This window comes from Thamnophis sirtalis, unplaced genomic scaffold (genome assembly GCF_051295495.1).
Source record: "Thamnophis sirtalis isolate CommonGarterSnake01/CBP01778 unplaced genomic scaffold, rThaSir2_p1.2 scaffold_16, whole genome shotgun sequence".
NCBI classification, from domain to species: domain Eukaryota; kingdom Metazoa; phylum Chordata; class Lepidosauria; order Squamata; family Natricidae; genus Thamnophis; species Thamnophis sirtalis.
In genome coordinates, this window is record NW_028261396.1 from 1,630,132 (window position 1) to 1,648,135 (window position 18,004).

General features: G+C 42.2%; 1 protein-coding gene across 2 annotated transcripts in view; it reads left to right on the forward strand.

Annotated features, from left to right (window-relative positions):
• Positions 1–1,779: 1,779 nt before the first annotated feature.
• The window catches only part of NOL10 (nucleolar protein 10), a 51,767-nt gene continuing 35,542 nt past the window's right edge, over positions 1,780–18,004 (forward strand). For both annotated transcript variants that reach the window (XR_015695197.1, XM_087702732.1), the window contains exons 1-10: positions 1,780–1,887; positions 3,782–3,827; positions 4,939–5,037; positions 5,640–5,717; positions 8,096–8,133; positions 9,036–9,172; positions 10,992–11,057; positions 12,308–12,368; positions 15,237–15,322; positions 15,861–15,939. Coding sequence is in view for 1 of the 2 variants with exons in the window: in XM_087702732.1 (XP_087558858.1) it covers positions 1,822–1,887; positions 3,782–3,827; positions 4,939–5,037; positions 5,640–5,717; positions 8,096–8,133; positions 9,036–9,172; positions 10,992–11,057; positions 12,308–12,368; positions 15,237–15,322; positions 15,861–15,939 (756 nt within the window). In the remaining variant the exon portion in view is untranslated. The remainder of the gene's footprint in view (positions 1,888–3,781; positions 3,828–4,938; positions 5,038–5,639; positions 5,718–8,095; positions 8,134–9,035; positions 9,173–10,991; positions 11,058–12,307; positions 12,369–15,236; positions 15,323–15,860; positions 15,940–18,004) is intronic.

Below are 18,004 nucleotides of genomic sequence, written 5' to 3' on the forward strand. Positions count from 1 at the left end.
GCCACAGAGAAAAGGGATTTATGACTGGTTTTCATACTAACGACCTTTGCAGCATCCTCATGCTCAGGTGATCAAAATTTGGGTCCTCGGCAACCTGCATGAATTTATGACAGTAGCACTGTTCCAGGGGCATGTGATCCCATTTGCCCGGCTTCCAACAAGCAAAGTCAATAGGGGTAAGTCAGATTCACTTAATGATAACATGATTCCCTTAAGGGTAGTGATTCGCTTAGCAACTGTGGCAAAAAAGGTTGTAAAATAAAGCCACAATTCACTTAACTACTGCTTTGCTTAGCAACAGAAATTCTGGGGCCAATTGTTGTCGTAAGTCGAGAATTAACTTTATATACTTACAAATATTACAAAACTACCCTAGATGCTGCTGTTATGGTCTTATTGTAGAAGTTTCTTTGATTACGATTGTAAAGGTAGACTTCAAATCTTGTCATTTGCAGCTGGCTAGTCGAAATGACAGATGAATGCTGTCAGAGTTAAACACCCATCTTTATTTTTCAGACATGGTCTTTCACGCCTTTTAGTGATGAAAGAAATGTCCTTCTGGGTTCAGCTCCAAGTGGGGAAAAAGACACTGGAGACATGGAGGCTGCTTGGAAAGATGGTTTATTGTTGGACAGAGCCACATGGCTTGAGCCCTGAACAGAAAAGGGGATCACATGCTTCAATGTTGGTGGAGAAGAAGAGAAGGGCTGAAGGAGGGGCTTGCTAGGCTTTTTATACCCTGTTTAGTCCCTCCTCTCTGTTTCCGGTTCCTGTGTAAGAAATATATTCTGATTGGTTGTCAGACTCCCATGGTGCCATGCAGGGGGCTACTCTCTAGGCTGTTTTGAATCCAGGTATAGATGAGTTCTCAGATGCCATGTGGAGAGTTGAGTAATATCTCTTCCCCCTGCAGCTGCAGTGAGGAGAAGTCTTTATTATGTAAAGTGGGCTAGCCTGGCCATCTTAATGGCCCATTAGCTGGGGATGGGCAGAAAGCTACAGGCAACTATTCTGTCTTTTGAAACATGTTTCTTTTCACATCCAGAGAAATACTCTGCCTTTTCAATATTTCCTAGGATATTTCATTTTTCTGGGAGAGGGCTGGGTGATAACTTCCCACAATGGGCAGTACGTAATGGCAACAGGTAAGTTTGGGTAAAACCAGGTCCAGTTAATAAACCTTCAAAGTCAAATTGTGACTATGGAACACTGGGTTGGATTCTGGATGACACACAAATCTAATATAGTGTCTTCTGGCACTAAATCTCGCAAAGATTAGGATAGTAAAACATAGTGTATTTGGGAGTGTTAAAAAGATAACGTGATTAGAGATCATTATATAATGCATTAAACTTTCAATTGTTTAATATTACAGTATCATTTTATTGAAATTAGAAAAGGGTTGTAGGTTTTCAAACTTGTTGGTCTCAAGGACACACTTAAGACAATATGGGCACTGTTACAATGGCTATTATGGAAACCATGGATAGCAGTTTTTATGAACATCTATACACGTGTATACATGTACATATAAACCCATAATAACCAACTTCAGAGTTGATGGCAACCTTTCCTTTCCATCCTCCCCTTTTTTGGGGCAAAGGAAGAAAGAGAGGAAGAAAGAAAGAAAAAAAAAGCCCACCCCCCCCCCCCAAGGACGAAGCGCAGAATCGAAGGAGACCGTCGACGTCACGTCGCCGCCCGTGACGTCACCCCCACCCGCCGCCTTTCGAGCGGCTTTCCGCGCACTCTATGGCCGGAAGAGTTCCCTCCCGCTCCCGGAAGTGAAGCCCGGGAGCCTCGTTCGGGAAGGAGGGCGACATGCAGGTCTCCAACCTCAACGAAGTGAAGATCTACAGCCTCAGCGCCGGCCGGAGCCTTCCGGAGGTGAGAACGCGGGGGCGCCGGCCCACCCACCCCACCCCACGCCGCCCTTCGCCCTGTCCCCCGCGCGCTGCGTGGCCTGGCAGAGCGCGCGCCCCCTTCGCTCCCCCTATTAATACGCGTCGAAAAAGCCGGTCGCTGCAGGGGAAAGAGTATTTCCGGCTAATGCTTCTAGCAAACGATTCCCACCTGGAATACTGCAACCACTTTTGGTCACCGTACTACCAAAAAAGAAGATGCTGAGATTCGGGAAAAGGTTCAGAGAAGAGCAATTAAAGAGGATGGCTATGGCTAGAGAGAAGAAGGATTGGGGGGGGGGGTGACATTCCAGTATTTGAGGGGCTGCCACAAAGAGGAGGAAGGGGGAGGGTGTCAAATTATTCTCCAAAGCACCAGAGTGGCAGGACAAGAAAGAATGGATGGAATCTAATAAAGGAGACAAGCCAGATGGAATTAAGGAGAAATTTCCTAACAGTGAGTAGGGAGGGAGGGAGATAGAGGAATAGAGAGAGAGAGAAATACAGTAGGTAGGTAGGGAGAGAGAGTAGGTAGGTAGGTAGGTAGGTAGGTAGAGAGAGAGAGAGAGAGAGAGAGAAGGAAGGTAGGTAGGTAGAGAGAGAGAGAGAGAGAGTAGGTAGGTAGGTAGAGAGAGAGAGAGAGAGAGAGAGTAGGTAGGTAGAGAGAGAGAGAGAGTAGGTAGGTAGGTAGATAGAGGGAGAGAGAGAGAAATACAGTAGAGAGGTAGGTAGGGAGAGGGTGGGTGGGTAGGTAGGTAGGTAGGTAGATGAAGAGAGAGAGAGAGAGAAAGAAATACAGTAGATAGGTAGGGAGAGAGAGTGTAGGTGGGTGGGTGGGTGGGTGGGTGGATGGATGGATGGATGGACGGAGAGAGAGAGAAATACAGTAGAGAGGTAGGGAGGGAGAGTAGGTAGGTAGGTAGGTAGATAGATAGATAGATAGATAGATAGACGAAGAGAGGGAGAAATACAGTAGGGAGGGGGAGAGAGAGAGGGTAGGTAGGTAGGTAGGTAGATAGATAGATAGATAGATAGATAGATAGATAGATAGATAGATAGATAGATAGATAGATAGACGGAGAGAGAAATACAGTAGAGAGGTAGGGAGGGAGAGGAAGAGAGTAGGTAGGTAGGTAGATAAAGGAATAGAGAGAGAGAGAAAGAAATACAGTAGATAGGTAAGGAGAGAGAGTGTGTAGATAGATAGAGGGACAGAGAAATACAGTAGATAGATAGGTAGATAGAGGGATAGAGAGAGAGAAAAACGCATTAGAGGGAGAGAGAGAGAGGGTAGGTAAGTAGGTAGATGTCTCCAGGTGTATTTATCCATGTGCTGGAGAAGGAAATCGCTGACAAACCTTAAGACTTTTGTTTCTGCTGGCACAGCACTTGATCAATGTAATTCTCATCATTTAAAGAGCTTTCCAAAAGGAAAAAAAAACCCCTTTTTGCACTCTGCAAACCTCCGAAAAACAGCCCAGCTTCTGCCAACCTAGCAGTTTGAAAGCAAGCAAAATGCAAGTAGAAAAATAGGAACCACCTTTGGTGGGAAGGGAACAGCGTTGTGTGCACCTTTGGCATTTAGTCATGCCGGCCACATGACCACGGAGACGTCTTTGGACAGCGTTGGCTCTTTGGCTTTGAAACGGAGATGAGCACTGCCCCCTAGAGTCAGGAACGACCAGCACATATATGCGAGGGGAACCTTTACCTTTTAGGGATTGCAGTGAATTACGTTGAAATCATCTGCACAGTAGTAATGAAAATTTCACTGTTTCAACTGTTTATAAAAAGTTTAAAAAAAATATTAGCTGGCTTTCTCGAACAACCTTTCTTTAGACTTTTCCACAAATCACATGTTTGTGTGTTTTTTTTAATAGTGGCTTTCTGATAGAAAAAAAAGAGCACTGCAAAAGAAAAATGTTGGTGAGTTGTCCTTATTGTATTCTAAAAAGAGTTGTTATGTTCATTCATGCATGTTAATATTATTTCTGATTCCCACAAATTGTTTCATGATACCAAGCTGAAGACAGGTTCCTATCAACCATAGCTTCTGTATTTCATTAATGTTCAAAGGAAGAACATTCCCTTCTGTCTCTTTGTGTTTGCTTGTCTGTGTTTAGCAATAGTAGTAGACTTATATACCGCTTCATAGGCCTTTCAGGCCTCTCTAAGCGGTTTACAGAGAGTCAGCATATCACCCCCAACAATCTGGGTCCTCATTTTACCCACCTCGGAAGGATGGAAGGCTGAGTCAACCCTGAGCCGGTGAGATTTGAACTGCTGAACTGCTGATCTAGCAGTAGCCTGCAGTGCTGCATTTAACCACTGCACCACCTTGGCTCTAAAGTTTAAACTGGGAAAGTATTTTTTTTAAAAAACAACAACACAGAAATTTAATTGGTTGTTTGAATGGTTGCTATGAACATTTATACGAGCCAAGGTGGCGCAGTGGTTAAATGAAGCACTGCAGGCTACTGCTAGATCAGCAGTTCAGCGGTTCAAATCTCACCGGCTCAGGGGTGACTCAGCCTTCCATCCTTCCGAGGTGGGTAAAATGAGGACCCAGATTGTTGGGGGCAATATGCTGACTCTCTGTAAACCGCTTAGAGAGGGCTGAAAGCCCTATGAAGCGGTAGATAAGTCTACTGCTATTGCTATACAGCATCTAGATTAGAAAGTTTTTTTTTTTTCATGGTCAGCAAGTGAGATCTTAGTGCATAAGTGGCTGGTAGGAATGTAATTCTAATTTCCTTTATGACTTCTTCCTTTTTCAATTCTAGTTAGTCTTGTTTTGGAAGTTGGCATGTTGTGTTAGTCCAGAACAGAATATTCTGAACTTAACTATGTTTGATTAAATGCTTAGGAGCACAAAAGGAGCAACGTTAATTGTTTTAAATAGCAGAACACAAAATAGCAGAACACAAAATACCATAGTATACAAGGGGGCAATGTTAATTAGTGCTGTTGCCATTAATGTCCTACGATACTGATGCGTTTACTATACTTTCTTCAAATTTTGTTTCATATTTTAAAGATATTCAGAGAAGAATTGAACTCATTCAAGATTTTGACATGCCTGCTGTTAGCACCAAGATCAAGGTGTCCCAGGATGGGCAGTACGTAATGGCAACAGGTAAGTTTGGGTAAAACCAGGTCCAGTTAATAAACCTTCAAAGTCAAATTGTGACTGTGGAACACTGGGTTGGATTCTGGATGACACACAAATCTAATATAGTGTCTTCTGGCACTAAATCTTGCAAAGATTAGGATAGTAAAATATAGTGTATTTGGGAGTGTTAAAAAGATAATGTGATTAGAGATCATTATATAATGCATTAAACTTTCAATTCTTTAATATTACAGTATCATTTTTGATGTAATATTGAAATTAGAAAAGGGCTGTAGGTTTTCAAACTTGTTGGTCTCAAGGACACACTTAGACAATATGGGCACTGTTACAATGGCTATTATGGAAACCATGGGTAGCAGTTTTTATGAACAGCTATACACATGCATAAATGTACATATTTAGCCTTCAAGAAAATGCATTTGCATATGAAACATGAACTTATATCGTATAAACTAGGACCATTTTCATTATTGAATTTCACTAAGAACAAAATTTCAGGCTATTTTTGTTTTGCCTAACCATTAATTTCTAGATCAAAATCTCTTAGAGAAAAGCAACCTTTGAATCTTTCTTTTCACTTTGATTTTAAATATTTTTTTTAACAGGCACATACAAGCCAAGGGTCCGTTGTTTTGATACCTATCAGTTGTCCATGAAATTTGAAAGATGCTTGGATGCTGAAGGTTAGTAATCTTAATTATGATGGAAATCAGTATAGATAAATTAGGCACAAAGTAAAAAAAAACATCTCAAAGTGTAAATCAGTCATGTTTATTTGAAAATAAGTATACCTCTGGTCTGCGAAGATTTTTTATTGGGCAACAGATAGGGGCTGCACCAGAGGTGGGTTCCTACCAGTTTGCACCTATTCGGTAGAACCGGTTCGTCAAATCTACCGAGCCGGTTAGAAGAGGTTCCACCAGTGGACCCGGAAAGCAGGCCACACCTACAGAAGAGGTTCCAACATTTATTGAAACCCACCACTGGTCCTTGGATATGATTATTCTACACTATCATGCTCATATTTATAAAACTCAGAGCCTCTGTGAAAGGTAAGGATGACTACTGCGTTTGTGGTGCAATCAGAACATTGCGTGTGTTGAAGTTGTTTTAACGCAAACCAAAGATGCCTTTTAAAAAACAAGTTGACATCCTATTCTTATGCATGCCAGTGCTGTGTGAGAGGTAATTTAAGGTGGTTCTGACAAGTGTCGTCGGCATCTTCATATCCGGTCACATAGGCGGCAAGCCACTCCCATCCGGTCACATGGGCAGCAAGCCACTCCCACAAAGGAGGACACACCCACAGAGTAGGTTCGAACAATTTTTGAAACCCACCACTGGGCTGCACCTTAAGTGATCTGATTTTTTCTTATTAATGTAATAATTGTACTGTTTATATGTGCAATTTATAAGATAATCCATTTTAGCCTAACAATACTCTGGAAAGCTAATACATGAAAAACCCAATATAGAGCAAAATAAGACCAATACAATACAGTATAATATAGAATAAATTAAACTTCAAAACTTAACCATAGCACATAACTAAACATTCATAGCAATTAGGCTTAGCTAACATCTTGGCCACAATGCCAAGGGAATAGAACTTCAAGAATGAAGTTGTAACACAGTTTCAATGTATGCTATTTTTGTTCTTTTGGAAAATATATCAAAGAAAATTGAATTGTTTTCATTCTTGAAAAATATATGACTGAGGCAAGCTGGAATCTTTTAAAATTTCACTCCATTTTGGGTAGTACATTGAACGATTCCTGATTTTAAACAAATTATCATTGGAAGAGAAAACTTGCTGAACATGGATCCTCCTCTTCATTCTAGAGCAGGGGTTTCTAATCTCAGTAGCTTTTAAGACTTGTGGACTTCAACTCTCAGAGTTGAATTCTGGGAGTTGAAGTCCACAAGTCTTAAAGTTGCCAAGGTTGGAGACTCCTGCTCTAGAGGGAATGATCTCTTGGGGTTTTTTTGTGGATTATCTGCTAGTATAACACTTAGAAGATAGAACATTCTGTAACAGCTGATACTGATCTGTTCTGGGCAGGATATTAAACAATATATAGATTTGCAATCATTTATTGCTCATCCAGGATCAGTGCACTGGTGCTCCCTCTTGGCTTACATAAAACTGATTCTAAAGCAGGCAGCCTATAGAGAGCTGGCAAAGTAACTTTGGAGGGATGAAAGAGAATCAGGCAAGTGTCATACGTAAATAAATCTTGCCATTGCTTCTCTTGGGCCCTTGATCCTAAGGGGAGGGGTTGAAACCTGTTTACAATTGTAAGAGCCTGGACTGAAACACAAGTTGCTGTTCTCTTTGTGGAGGTTCTTGGTTCAAGATGCAACAGTACAATGGATCAAAAGCCCAAGGGAGAAAAGTTTGGTTGAGAAGACAAGTGGAGAGCTATAATGGCCATGCCTGGTCCAGCTCTGGCATCTGAAGATCTGGCTGTAAGATCAGAGAGTGTTTGGCAGATAATGTAATTACCGTATTTTTCAGACTATAAGACACACCTTTTTCCCTCAAAAAAGAGGCTGAAAATCTGGGTGCGTCTTGTACACTGAAACCTCACCCCTTCACCAAAATGGCCATGCATGGCCTTAGGTAGCTCCTGGGTTCTTGGGAGGGTAGGAATGAGCGAAAAACGGGACATATTTTGCTCAATTCCACCACCCTCCAAGCACTCTATAAGCCTCCTAAAGGCTATGCATGTCCTTTTTTTGACAAAAAAACGGGCCAGTTTTCACAAAAAACAGGCCATTTTTTGTTCATCCCCCCCCCCTCCCGGAGCCCTCTACAAGCCTCCTAAAGGCTATTCATGTCCTTTCTTTTGGAAAAAAAAACCCGGGCTATTTTGGGGAGGTCTGCAGAGTGCAAAAACTTCTTTTAAATTTGCCTCTTCAAAATCTTGGTATGTCTTATACTCCGATGCGTCTTATACTCCCAAAAATACGGTAAGTTTTGAGAAAGGGGGGTAATGCATGAAGTGGAATAGTTGCTACATATGATTGACTGCTATTTGTAATCTTTTCATCTCCCCAGTGGTCACGTTTGATATTTTATCAGATGATTACTCAAAGGTATGTCAACTTTTAATTTTTAAATTATATGTGTAAATAGTAAACTTGGGACTACAGTTAAAAAAAAAATATTATGGCTTAGTTTGTTGTTTGAACCTTTTCTCTTCTTTTGCTCAATTACGTCCTAGTCCTATTCTTGGAGTCTGCCTGGAGAGGTCTCTCCAGTTTTCTTAGCAAGGTTTTTCAGATGTGGTTTGTCTTTGTCCCTTTCCCAGGGTTGAGGGAGAGGGAGTGGCTCGAAGTCAACCATATTGGCTTTGTGCCCAAGGTGGGACTGGAACTCAAGGGCTTCCGGTTCCAATCACTGCACCTACTTGTCTCTTGAGCCGAGGTGGCGCAGTGGTTAGGGTGCAGTACTGCAGGCCACTTCAGCTGACTGTTATCTGCAGTTCAGTGGTTCTAATCTCACCTGCTCAAGGTTAACTCAGCCTTCCATCCTTCCGAGTTGGGTGAAATGAGGACCCAGACTGTGGGGGCGATATGCTGACTCTGTAAACCGCTTAGAGAGGGCTGAAAGCCCTATGAAGCGGTAGATAAGTCTAACTGCTATTGCTCCGATTCAGAGGACAAATCTCTGAGTTGCGAGGGACCTGTTGCCTCCTCCTGAGTCTGATGAGATGCTGTCCCTTCTTCACCCCTCCTCCAGGGGGGGTTCGGATCCAAAAGGATCTCGGAATAGGTTTGTCAGACAGGGTTCATGTGAGGCTCTTGAGAGCTCACCCCCCCCCAAACGTCTATCCAGCTGGAGAACTTCCAGTTGACTCCCCAGTAACAGTTTTTGGAATGACAAATTCTTTGTTTTAAACAACTGCTTTGTTTTGTTTCAATGATGCTTTGTAAGAATATCACTTGGGAGACGTAATCCTCCTCTCCAATGCAGTTTTGTGCCTTGTGTTTTTCAGATCGTTTTCTTGCACAACGACAGATATGTGGAATTTCATTCCCAACATGGTCGTTATTACAGGACAAGAATACCAAAATTTGGAAGAGATTTCTCCTATCATTATCCATCCTGTGACTTATACTTTGTAGGAGCGAGGTATTTCTGGTGTTTCAATTCAATTATTAAATTCTACTGTTATTTTTAAATATGGGAAATAGTTGTGTTTTTTTTTCTTAAAAATTCATTTTCTTTCTCTCCCTGAGTAAAGTGATGAAATTATTTAATAAGCATTTCTATATAAGCAACAAGCACAATTGTTGCAGTACTTTTCAGAAATCAAATAGTTTTCTAAATATATTTGTGGCACATTTCAATCTCATGAATAACCGAGAATCTAAATCAGAGGTGGGTTGCTGCCCGTTCGGCCTCGATCGGGCGAACCAATAGTAGCAGCGGTGGGGGGCTCCGCCCACCAGAAGCGTCATGCGTGAGGGAGCGCGCCCAAACCAGTAGTAAAAAAATTAGCAACCCACCTCTGATCTAAATTCATTTTTAAAAGTTTTGTAAAAGAACGGCAAAAATCATAACTCAAAATCTTGGAAGATTAAATGACATTTTAAAAAGCTTTTTTTGATGTTTAATAACAACTTTGAAACATAATCCAGTCCTTTCCACAGAAATGTAAGAATTGTCAGTCTTTGAGATTGGCAAGGTCAAGAAACAGGCACTGTTGAGATTGCCGAAATATTTCTTACTCTTGTATGAGAGAATTAGAAAATCTTGAGTTACTTTTTCATGCTTTTTTGTTCCTCAAAATTAAGTAATCATTCTTGAGAATCCCTCCTTAATAGAGTGCTCACTCCTCCCCTTTTACCAAGGCCAGGCCTACATTCTTTCCATACAATAGATCAATTTTTTCCTGACTTGTTATAAAAAAGGAGAAAGTGGAATTATATTCAGAATTCACACTGAAGTTACATTTCCCCCCATTGATATTTGCTGAGAAATGTGTAAATCTACCAGTACTTCTGCACACTGTAGAGAGTCTGGGGCAGAATTTCAGAGTAGCTATGAGCTACTGGTTCTTTGGGTGACAGGATTTAGGTTTTGACTCTCAAATAGCAATGCCTAAAAACCTTTATTATACAGTATATCTATATATGTTTATATTTACAATTATATATTTATATTTATTATGTATTATTTTAAACTCCCCTTCAAGGCAAACCAATCTCCCCTTAACTTCATAAACAGGTCCATGTCGTTTTTCTTTAAAAAAATTACATAAGTAATTTGTGCGGATTTTTGTCACTCACCCAGTGTTTTCAGATTTGTCAATCTAGATCAGTGTTTCTCAACCTTGGCAACTTTTAAGTCCTGTGGACTTCAACTCCCAGAATCCCCCAGCCATCACAGCTGTGCTGGCTGGGGGATTCTGGGAGTTGAAGTCCACAGGACTTAAAAGTTGCCAAGGTTGAGAAACACTGATCTAGATGTTCCTGACACCTAAAAAACAATTCACAAGCAACTGCCAAAAATTACTAGAAAAGGAAGTACGCAGACCCAGTGTCCTTAAAGTTGTGGATTGTGGTTTGAGCAGGATGGTTGAGCCCTTGTCTCCAAGAACCTACCATAAACTTGCTGTCTTCTTATGATGAACAGCTGTGTGGAGCACTTGAGGGCTATCTCAAGTTCTCTTCTTGTCCAGAGAGATCTGTACATCTGTACCAGTAACTCTGTTTACTGTAGAGAGTCTGGGGAAGAATTTCAGAGTAGCTATGAGCAAGTTGTCTTAATGGTTCTTTGGGTGAGAGGAGTCTGCTCACTGGCTCTTCATTCCACTGTAGTCGTCTTCTTTAACTTTAGCAGAGCTGTTTTTAAACCATCCTTTCTTGCCTGCATGATTTTTCCCCCTCTTTCTTTATAAGACTCAGGAATCAAAAGCGAAGTGAGTGTGTTATCTTTCTTATTACAGTTCTCAAATATACAGGCTAAATCTGGAACAAGGAAGGTATTTGAATTCTCTACAAACAGATGCTTCGTAAGTATATCTTCTGCTTTTTAATCTAATAAACTTTTTCCAGTAGATGGAGCCAAACTATATAAGATCTGTCTGGGAAAACACCATAGATGGATCCCAAGCTAATTTCTAAACAATCTGGTGTTGGTGTTTATATGTGTCTGTGTGTGTCTTGTGTCTTTGTGTCTCTGCATATGCATACTTACCACTATATATCTACAATGTAAATGTTGAACATTATTCATGATCAGCATTTGCTCACTATACTAATTCTAAAATCAGCTGAATAGTCCAGCAAAAGCAGAAGGAATCTTTCTGCCTGCAGCCCTCACTTTCTTTTTAGCTTTGGTATTTTCCTGCCACAGGTTGTAAAATAAGCCTTGTTTCACTGTGCTAACATAGCTTCTTATTACATTTGAACTGGGAATAATAATTGAGTGCTGAGGGTTTGCTCCTCCCCGAGAGGAATTACCTTAAAAATATACACATCCCCCTGGTTTGTATCCAGGTTATAAAGCATTTGTTTAAATCCGTGGCCTGACAAAACCGCGCTCGTCAAAATAGCGGCGATAAAACCGCATCGCTAAAGCCGCGACGTCATCACCGCGGCGACAACAGTGTGGCGACAAAAGGGCTCTTTAAAACAGCGCGGCGGCAGAAAGCCGATTTAAATTAAGGTAAGGCTTAGGATTAGGTTTAGGGGTTTAGTTTAAGGGCTCTATAAAACAGCGCGGTGGCAGAAAGCCGATTTAAATTAAGGTAAGGGTTAGGATTAGGTTTAGGGGTTTGGTTTAGGGTTAGGGTTAGGGTGCTGAGTGCTTCGGAAGGCGCGGATTTGCCCTCCGCGGTTATGTCGTCGCGCTAGGGTCGCCTTTTTCCTTAGCGCTTCGGACGGCGTGGATTTGCTCTCCGCGCTTATGTCAGCGCGGATAAGGGCTTCGCGGTTTTGTCGGTGAACCGTTTAAATCGCCTGCAGATTGGGCCAGGATGACTTTTATGAATTAAGACATTTCTATTTGAGATACTTTATGGGAAAAGCAAATCTTTGATTGTTTCTTCTGTGATAATTTCTGGTTTTGTATTTATATTACTATTCATATTTTACCTCAGAAATAAAATACAGTAATTCGAATGCAAGCCACTGAATTCAATTTGTCCTAACAATTTTGGCTTTCTATATATTTTGATTGGTTTTAATGTTTCCAACAAATACGATCCTTGAAGATTTTATTCCCTGTCTGTATTAAATACCTATTTCGTTTGTTTTCTAGAGAGAATCATGTATGCGACATAAATCCTGTACATGGTTTATTTGCCAGTGGGACAATTGAGGTAAGCAAGTTTAAAGTTAAGAGTGTGCTCATTCTCCGGACAGGGTTAAAATTTTTGGTCAGAACAGCATCATTCACACAAAAATGGGAGATAGTAGAAGATGTAAAGAAAAAATAAACTTTCTAGAAATATATTGTTTTTAAAAATCATCTCTAAATTTTTAATGGAGAATGATAGCAGGGGAATCTCTATACATGATATTTAATACTGAACAGAGGACATGGGCTTTTGGAAATAAGAAAAGGTTACTGAGAAATGGAAAAATGTATCCTGGAAAAGATATTTCTGGCAGTTCTTTTGTTTGATATGTTTTGGCTTGCGGCACTTGACTAGAAAAAAGTTAAATAATAATTAACAGTTATTTGAAGTTTAATTCTATATCCCTTTATCTGTTCTTTTATCTAAGAGTCGATAGGCATAGTTCTATTAAATTCAAGAAGGTTTATTCTTGAGTAGGCCTGAATCCACACTGCCAGGAATCCAGATAATCTGCATCTTCTAGACCTTTCTAATTATTGACCAACTGCTTGTACAACGTTCTTCTCTAGAACAAGTTTGAATAATGGTTATCCATTAATGTTGGATCCTAGGCGGTCCTCTTGAGGAGTCCAATAGACCAGCCCGTTTCATGGCTGTTGGAACCTTCCTTTCTGCTACATGAATGGTTGTAAGTAGAGGACTTCTTGTATTACATAGGAGGTATTTTGAGCAAAGTGGCACGCGGAGCCATGTCACCTGGCACACATGGCGTTTACCCATTCCTCTTCCGGGTTTTTGGCACGCATGCGCACGTGACGATCAGCTGGCCTTTATGTGTGTAGCAGTGACGGAAACTGGAAGAGCTGGTCTTCCATTTTCTGTCGTGAACATGTGTGCTCACCAGCCGATCAGCGTCTGCGCATGCATGGCCGTAACTGGAAGACTTGCTGGCCAGCGCGCATGTGTGCGCCAGAAACTGGAAGATCACTTTCCGGCGCGTGCATGCCCCCCCTGTCTGCAGCCTCTTTCTGGCTGCAGACAAGCACGAGCTCCCTTTTCAGCACTTGGTGCCGCCCGTGGGCCTGCTCCCTTTTCAGCACTGAGTGCCAAAAAGGTTTGCCATCAATTACCTCCCACAGACCCATTAGATCTCACAGGGTTGGCCTCCTCTGGATGCCATCTACCAGCCAATGCCACCTGGCTACTACCCGGGGGACGGCCTTCTCTGTGGCAGCTCCGGCCCTCTGGAATGAACTCCCCGCAGGGATTCGGACCCTCACCTCTCTCCAGGCCTTCCGAAAAGCCGTCAAAACCTGGGGTTAATGAGTTCCCCTCCCCTCTCGACTGGTATGGTTGTGTGACTGTTGTCTACTTTTATTATTTGTATTTTGTCTTTTTATGTTCCCCTTTTTTCCCCCCTTGAATTGTTCGCTGCCCTGAATCCTCCCGGAGAAGGGCGGCATACAAATAATCAAATACAAATACAAATACAAATCACTGTTCTAGAAGGACATTAAAATCTGGCTTTCCTCAAGGAAGTGTTGACCACCGCTTAGATTCAGCTGCTTATCCTTATTCAGCCGGCCATTGTGAACAGCCATGCCAGGCAGGGTCTGCATTTGTCAGTTGCCATAATCAAAAACCCTCTTCCACTTCCAGAAGCTCAAAATACCTCCTGTGTAATACAAGAAGTCCTCTACTTACAACCATTCATGTAGCAGCTGCTCAAATTTATAGCGGCACTGAAAAAAGGTGACTTACAACTACAGTTCTTGTGCTTATGGCTATTGTAGCATTCCTTACAGCCGTGTGATCAAAATTTGGGTGTTTAGCAAACCAGCATTGTATTTACGATGGTTGCAGTATGTTGGTGTCATTTGATCACCATTTGCAACCTCCCCAGAAGGCTTCCAACAAGCAACATTGGGGGTGGGAGCTGGATTTGCTTAGTGACCACCTGATTCACTTAACAACTGCAGTGATTGGCAGAAAAGGTCAGAAAATAGGGCTAGACTTATTTAACAACTGTCTTGCTTAGAAATGAATTATATTCCTAATTGTGGTTAGAATTCAAAGAATACTTATGATGCTAGATATTGCCTCTATCCTCTTATGGGGTTCTATCCAGCTTCAACTTGGAGTGATCAAACAATTTCACCAATTAAATGCCCAACCAGAAATTCACAGTTTATACTAACTGGTTTTTATGGTCCCTTATTCCCTAATAGAGCTGAGGTACTGCAAATAATTCAACTGGCTGAGGTTCTACAGAAACTCTGTATTATTCTGCCTTTGGAATCTCCTGAGTTGTTCAGAATTGGGGGAAATCATGTCAAATTTGAATGCAGCAAAATATTTAAACTGGAGGAATAAATGTTCATTACTCCAAGGACCCCTTGAATAGTAATTCAGTGATTTCTGTACAAAGCAGATGTCAGCGTTCCAAGTATCATGTAGAATTAAATCAGAGTCCAAGGCAAAACGATCCTTAAAGTTCCAATTTAATAAAGCAGACATCTTAGCACATCTGTGTTAATCCCAATTCTGGAAATGACATCAGAATCCCACCCAGTTAAAAGTTCATGATCCTGTCCCCAGACCCACAATCCATCACATGGTCCAATCTTCTTCTACGCTGGCGTCTCCACCCAGCTGCTTCCGGTCAGGTGTAAAAGTGCGGAGACAAAAGATGACCTTGGTCTTCTAGGAAAGAATGACAACAATACATTCCACAATCCTACTCCTTTCTACTCCCCCCTCCCATCAACTATACTGATGAAACAGCATAATGAAATAAGAGAAAGTGTGGCGGGCCAAAATTCTAAAAGGAATATAATTGCAGGTCTGACAGCAGAATACTGAGTGGCATTTTTCTTTGTGTTTTCTCAGGGAAAGGTAGAATGCTGGGATCCTAGAGTGAGAAATCGAGTTGGAGTACTGGATTGTGCTTTAAACAGCGTGACTGCCGATCAAGAGTATGGGCATTTCTTGATAACTCTTTTTAAATATATCTCCAGTGTCATATTTCTAACAAAAATAATATGCTGTCAGGTGCAGATTTGGGGTGATCAGCCTGAGTTCAGATCAGTGGTGGGATTCAAACAGTTTGCACATATTCGGGAGAACCGGTTGGTATCCTTCTAAGCAGTTCGGAGAACCGGTTTTTGGAAGAAATATTTTGTTTTTTCCCACTTTTACAGGGCTAATCCTGTAAGGAAGGCAGGAAGGAAACATTCTGGTGTTGTTTCTAGCCTAATCTTTATAGCCCTGCTTACAGAAACTGTCTCTCCAATTAACCCTTATTACCATTGTAACAACTAAGGCGAAGTTCCCCATCGACCTGAGTGACATTAACTTGGCCACACCCACATGATCACATGACCACCGAGTCCCGCCTACCCTTGCTGATCATTAGGGCAGTGAACTGATTGGTAAATTATTTGAATCCCACCACTGGTTAAGATTATGACGACCTTTACTGCATCTGAATGAAATGTATTTGGATTTTCCCAGGGTAGGGGGCCTGCCTGCTGTTTCCGCCCTGAAGTTTGACGGAAGCTTGAAGATGGCTGTCGGAACGTCTACAGGGCAGGTATGCTGGACACCTCCTTCTTGCAATCCTCAAGGGCTGTCATGCAAACTTTCTTGCTGACTGTTCTCCCACCTGTTTGGCCTTCCAGAACCGTGATGGCGAACCTACGGCACGGGTGCCCAAAGTGGCACACGCGGAGCCACGTCACCTGGCAAATGTGGCATTGCCCATTCCTCTTCCGGGTTTGCATGCGCACGTGACGATCAGCTGGCCTTTATGTGTGTAGCAGTGACGGAAACTGGAAGAGCTGGTCTTCCCTTTTCTGGTGTGCTCGTCAGCTGATCAGTGTGTGCGCATGGATGGCAGTAACTGGAAGACCTGCTTGCCAGCGCGCAGGTGTGCGCCAGAAGAGCCAAGGTGGCACAGTGGGTAGAGTGCAGTACTGCAGGCCACTTCAGCTGACTGATATCAGCAGTTCAGCGGTTCAAATCTCACCAGCTCAGGGTTGACTCAGCCTTCCATCCTTCCGAGGTGGGTGAAATGAGGACCCAGACTGTGGGGGTGATATGCTGACTCTGTAAACCACTTAGAGAGGGCTGAAAGCCCTATGAAGCGGTATATAAGTCTAATTGCTATTGAGAAACTGGAAGGTCATTTTCCGGTGCGTGCATGCCTCCTACGGCAGCTCCTTTTTCTGGCTGCAGACAAGCAGGAGTTCCCTTTTCAGCACGTGGTGCTGCCCGTAGGCCCGCTCCCTTTTCGGCACTGAGTGCCAAAAAAGTTTGCCATCACTGTTCTCGAAGGACATTGAAATCTGGCTTTGGTGGTTTGGGGTTCTGACAGGGCTGCTCTATGGGGAGGGTGGCTGATGGACTTAGGGAAGATGCCACCTTCATCGTTCTTGCCTTTTGTTGTTTAGCCCTTGTACCTAATGATTTTAATATGTATGATTTTAATTCTAAGCCACCCAGTCACTTTGCAGAGAGAGGCCTGTGGCATATAAAACGAATGAATGTATGAATGTTAATTCGATAAGGTGAGCTTGTGAAGAGAATGTGGTGCTGGGAAATATCTTAATTCTGATTGCTTAATTCAAGTCTTAAGTCCAAGATACTTGTGGGTACTTCAGAAAGATCCGTTGATGTGTTGCACGTTAAGTTGGGTTATTGATAAAGAGCTTCTTATGATGCTTTCCTGTAAAAACAACTTCAAGCAATCAAACAAAACCAGACTGAATGGTAGTCTAATTATAATTATTAGTATAATTCATAGGCCATAGGATTATTGTGCATATGTTTATTGTGATAGCACCTCTAAAGTTTTACAGGTTTAAATAAAACACTGCTCTTGAATATAATGAGTTTACTGCAGCCCAACGAAACGAATGGCTGGATGATACACCGGGACCACACATTCCTGTGTTTTGCAACGTATAAATAGAGATTTGTCAAGCCTACAGTGGATGAGGGTTGAGCTAGTCTGCAGCAGCTGTTCTGCTCCATAGCGTTTTAATAAAAGTATGTTATGCTAAATTAAATAATGCTTAATGCTGCTTGATTTGCAGACCAATACTATGAATTATTTTAAGAGATTTTGTTACTTAAAAGTCCATGGGGTGGATTTTTAGAATACTCAGTACTGTTTACTGTTTATTAGGATTTGTATGCCGCCCACTCTCGAGAGACTCAGGGCGGCTTACAGATAAAGGCAGGAAGGGGGAAGATATAAAAATTAAAAAACAGACATTAAAATTTCACAACATTCATATAGATTAGAATGGGGCTGGATAAATCAACAGCCCCAGGCCTGTCGGAACAGCCAGGTCTTAATCGCTTTGCGGAAGGCCGGAAGAGTAGTAAGGGTCCGGATCTCAACGGGGAGATCGTTCCATAGGGCCGGAGCAGCTACAGAGAAGGCCCTCCCCCGGGGAGTTGCCAGCCGACATTGACCGGCAGATGGAATCCGGAGGAGGCCTAGTCTGTGTGATCTTATAGGTCTCTGGGAGGTAAATGGCAGGAGGCGGTCTCTCAGGTAGCCAGGTCCGATACCATGTAGGGCTTTAAAAGTAACGACTAGCACCTTGAAGCGAGTCCGGAGACCAATGGGAAGCCAGTGCAGCTCGCGG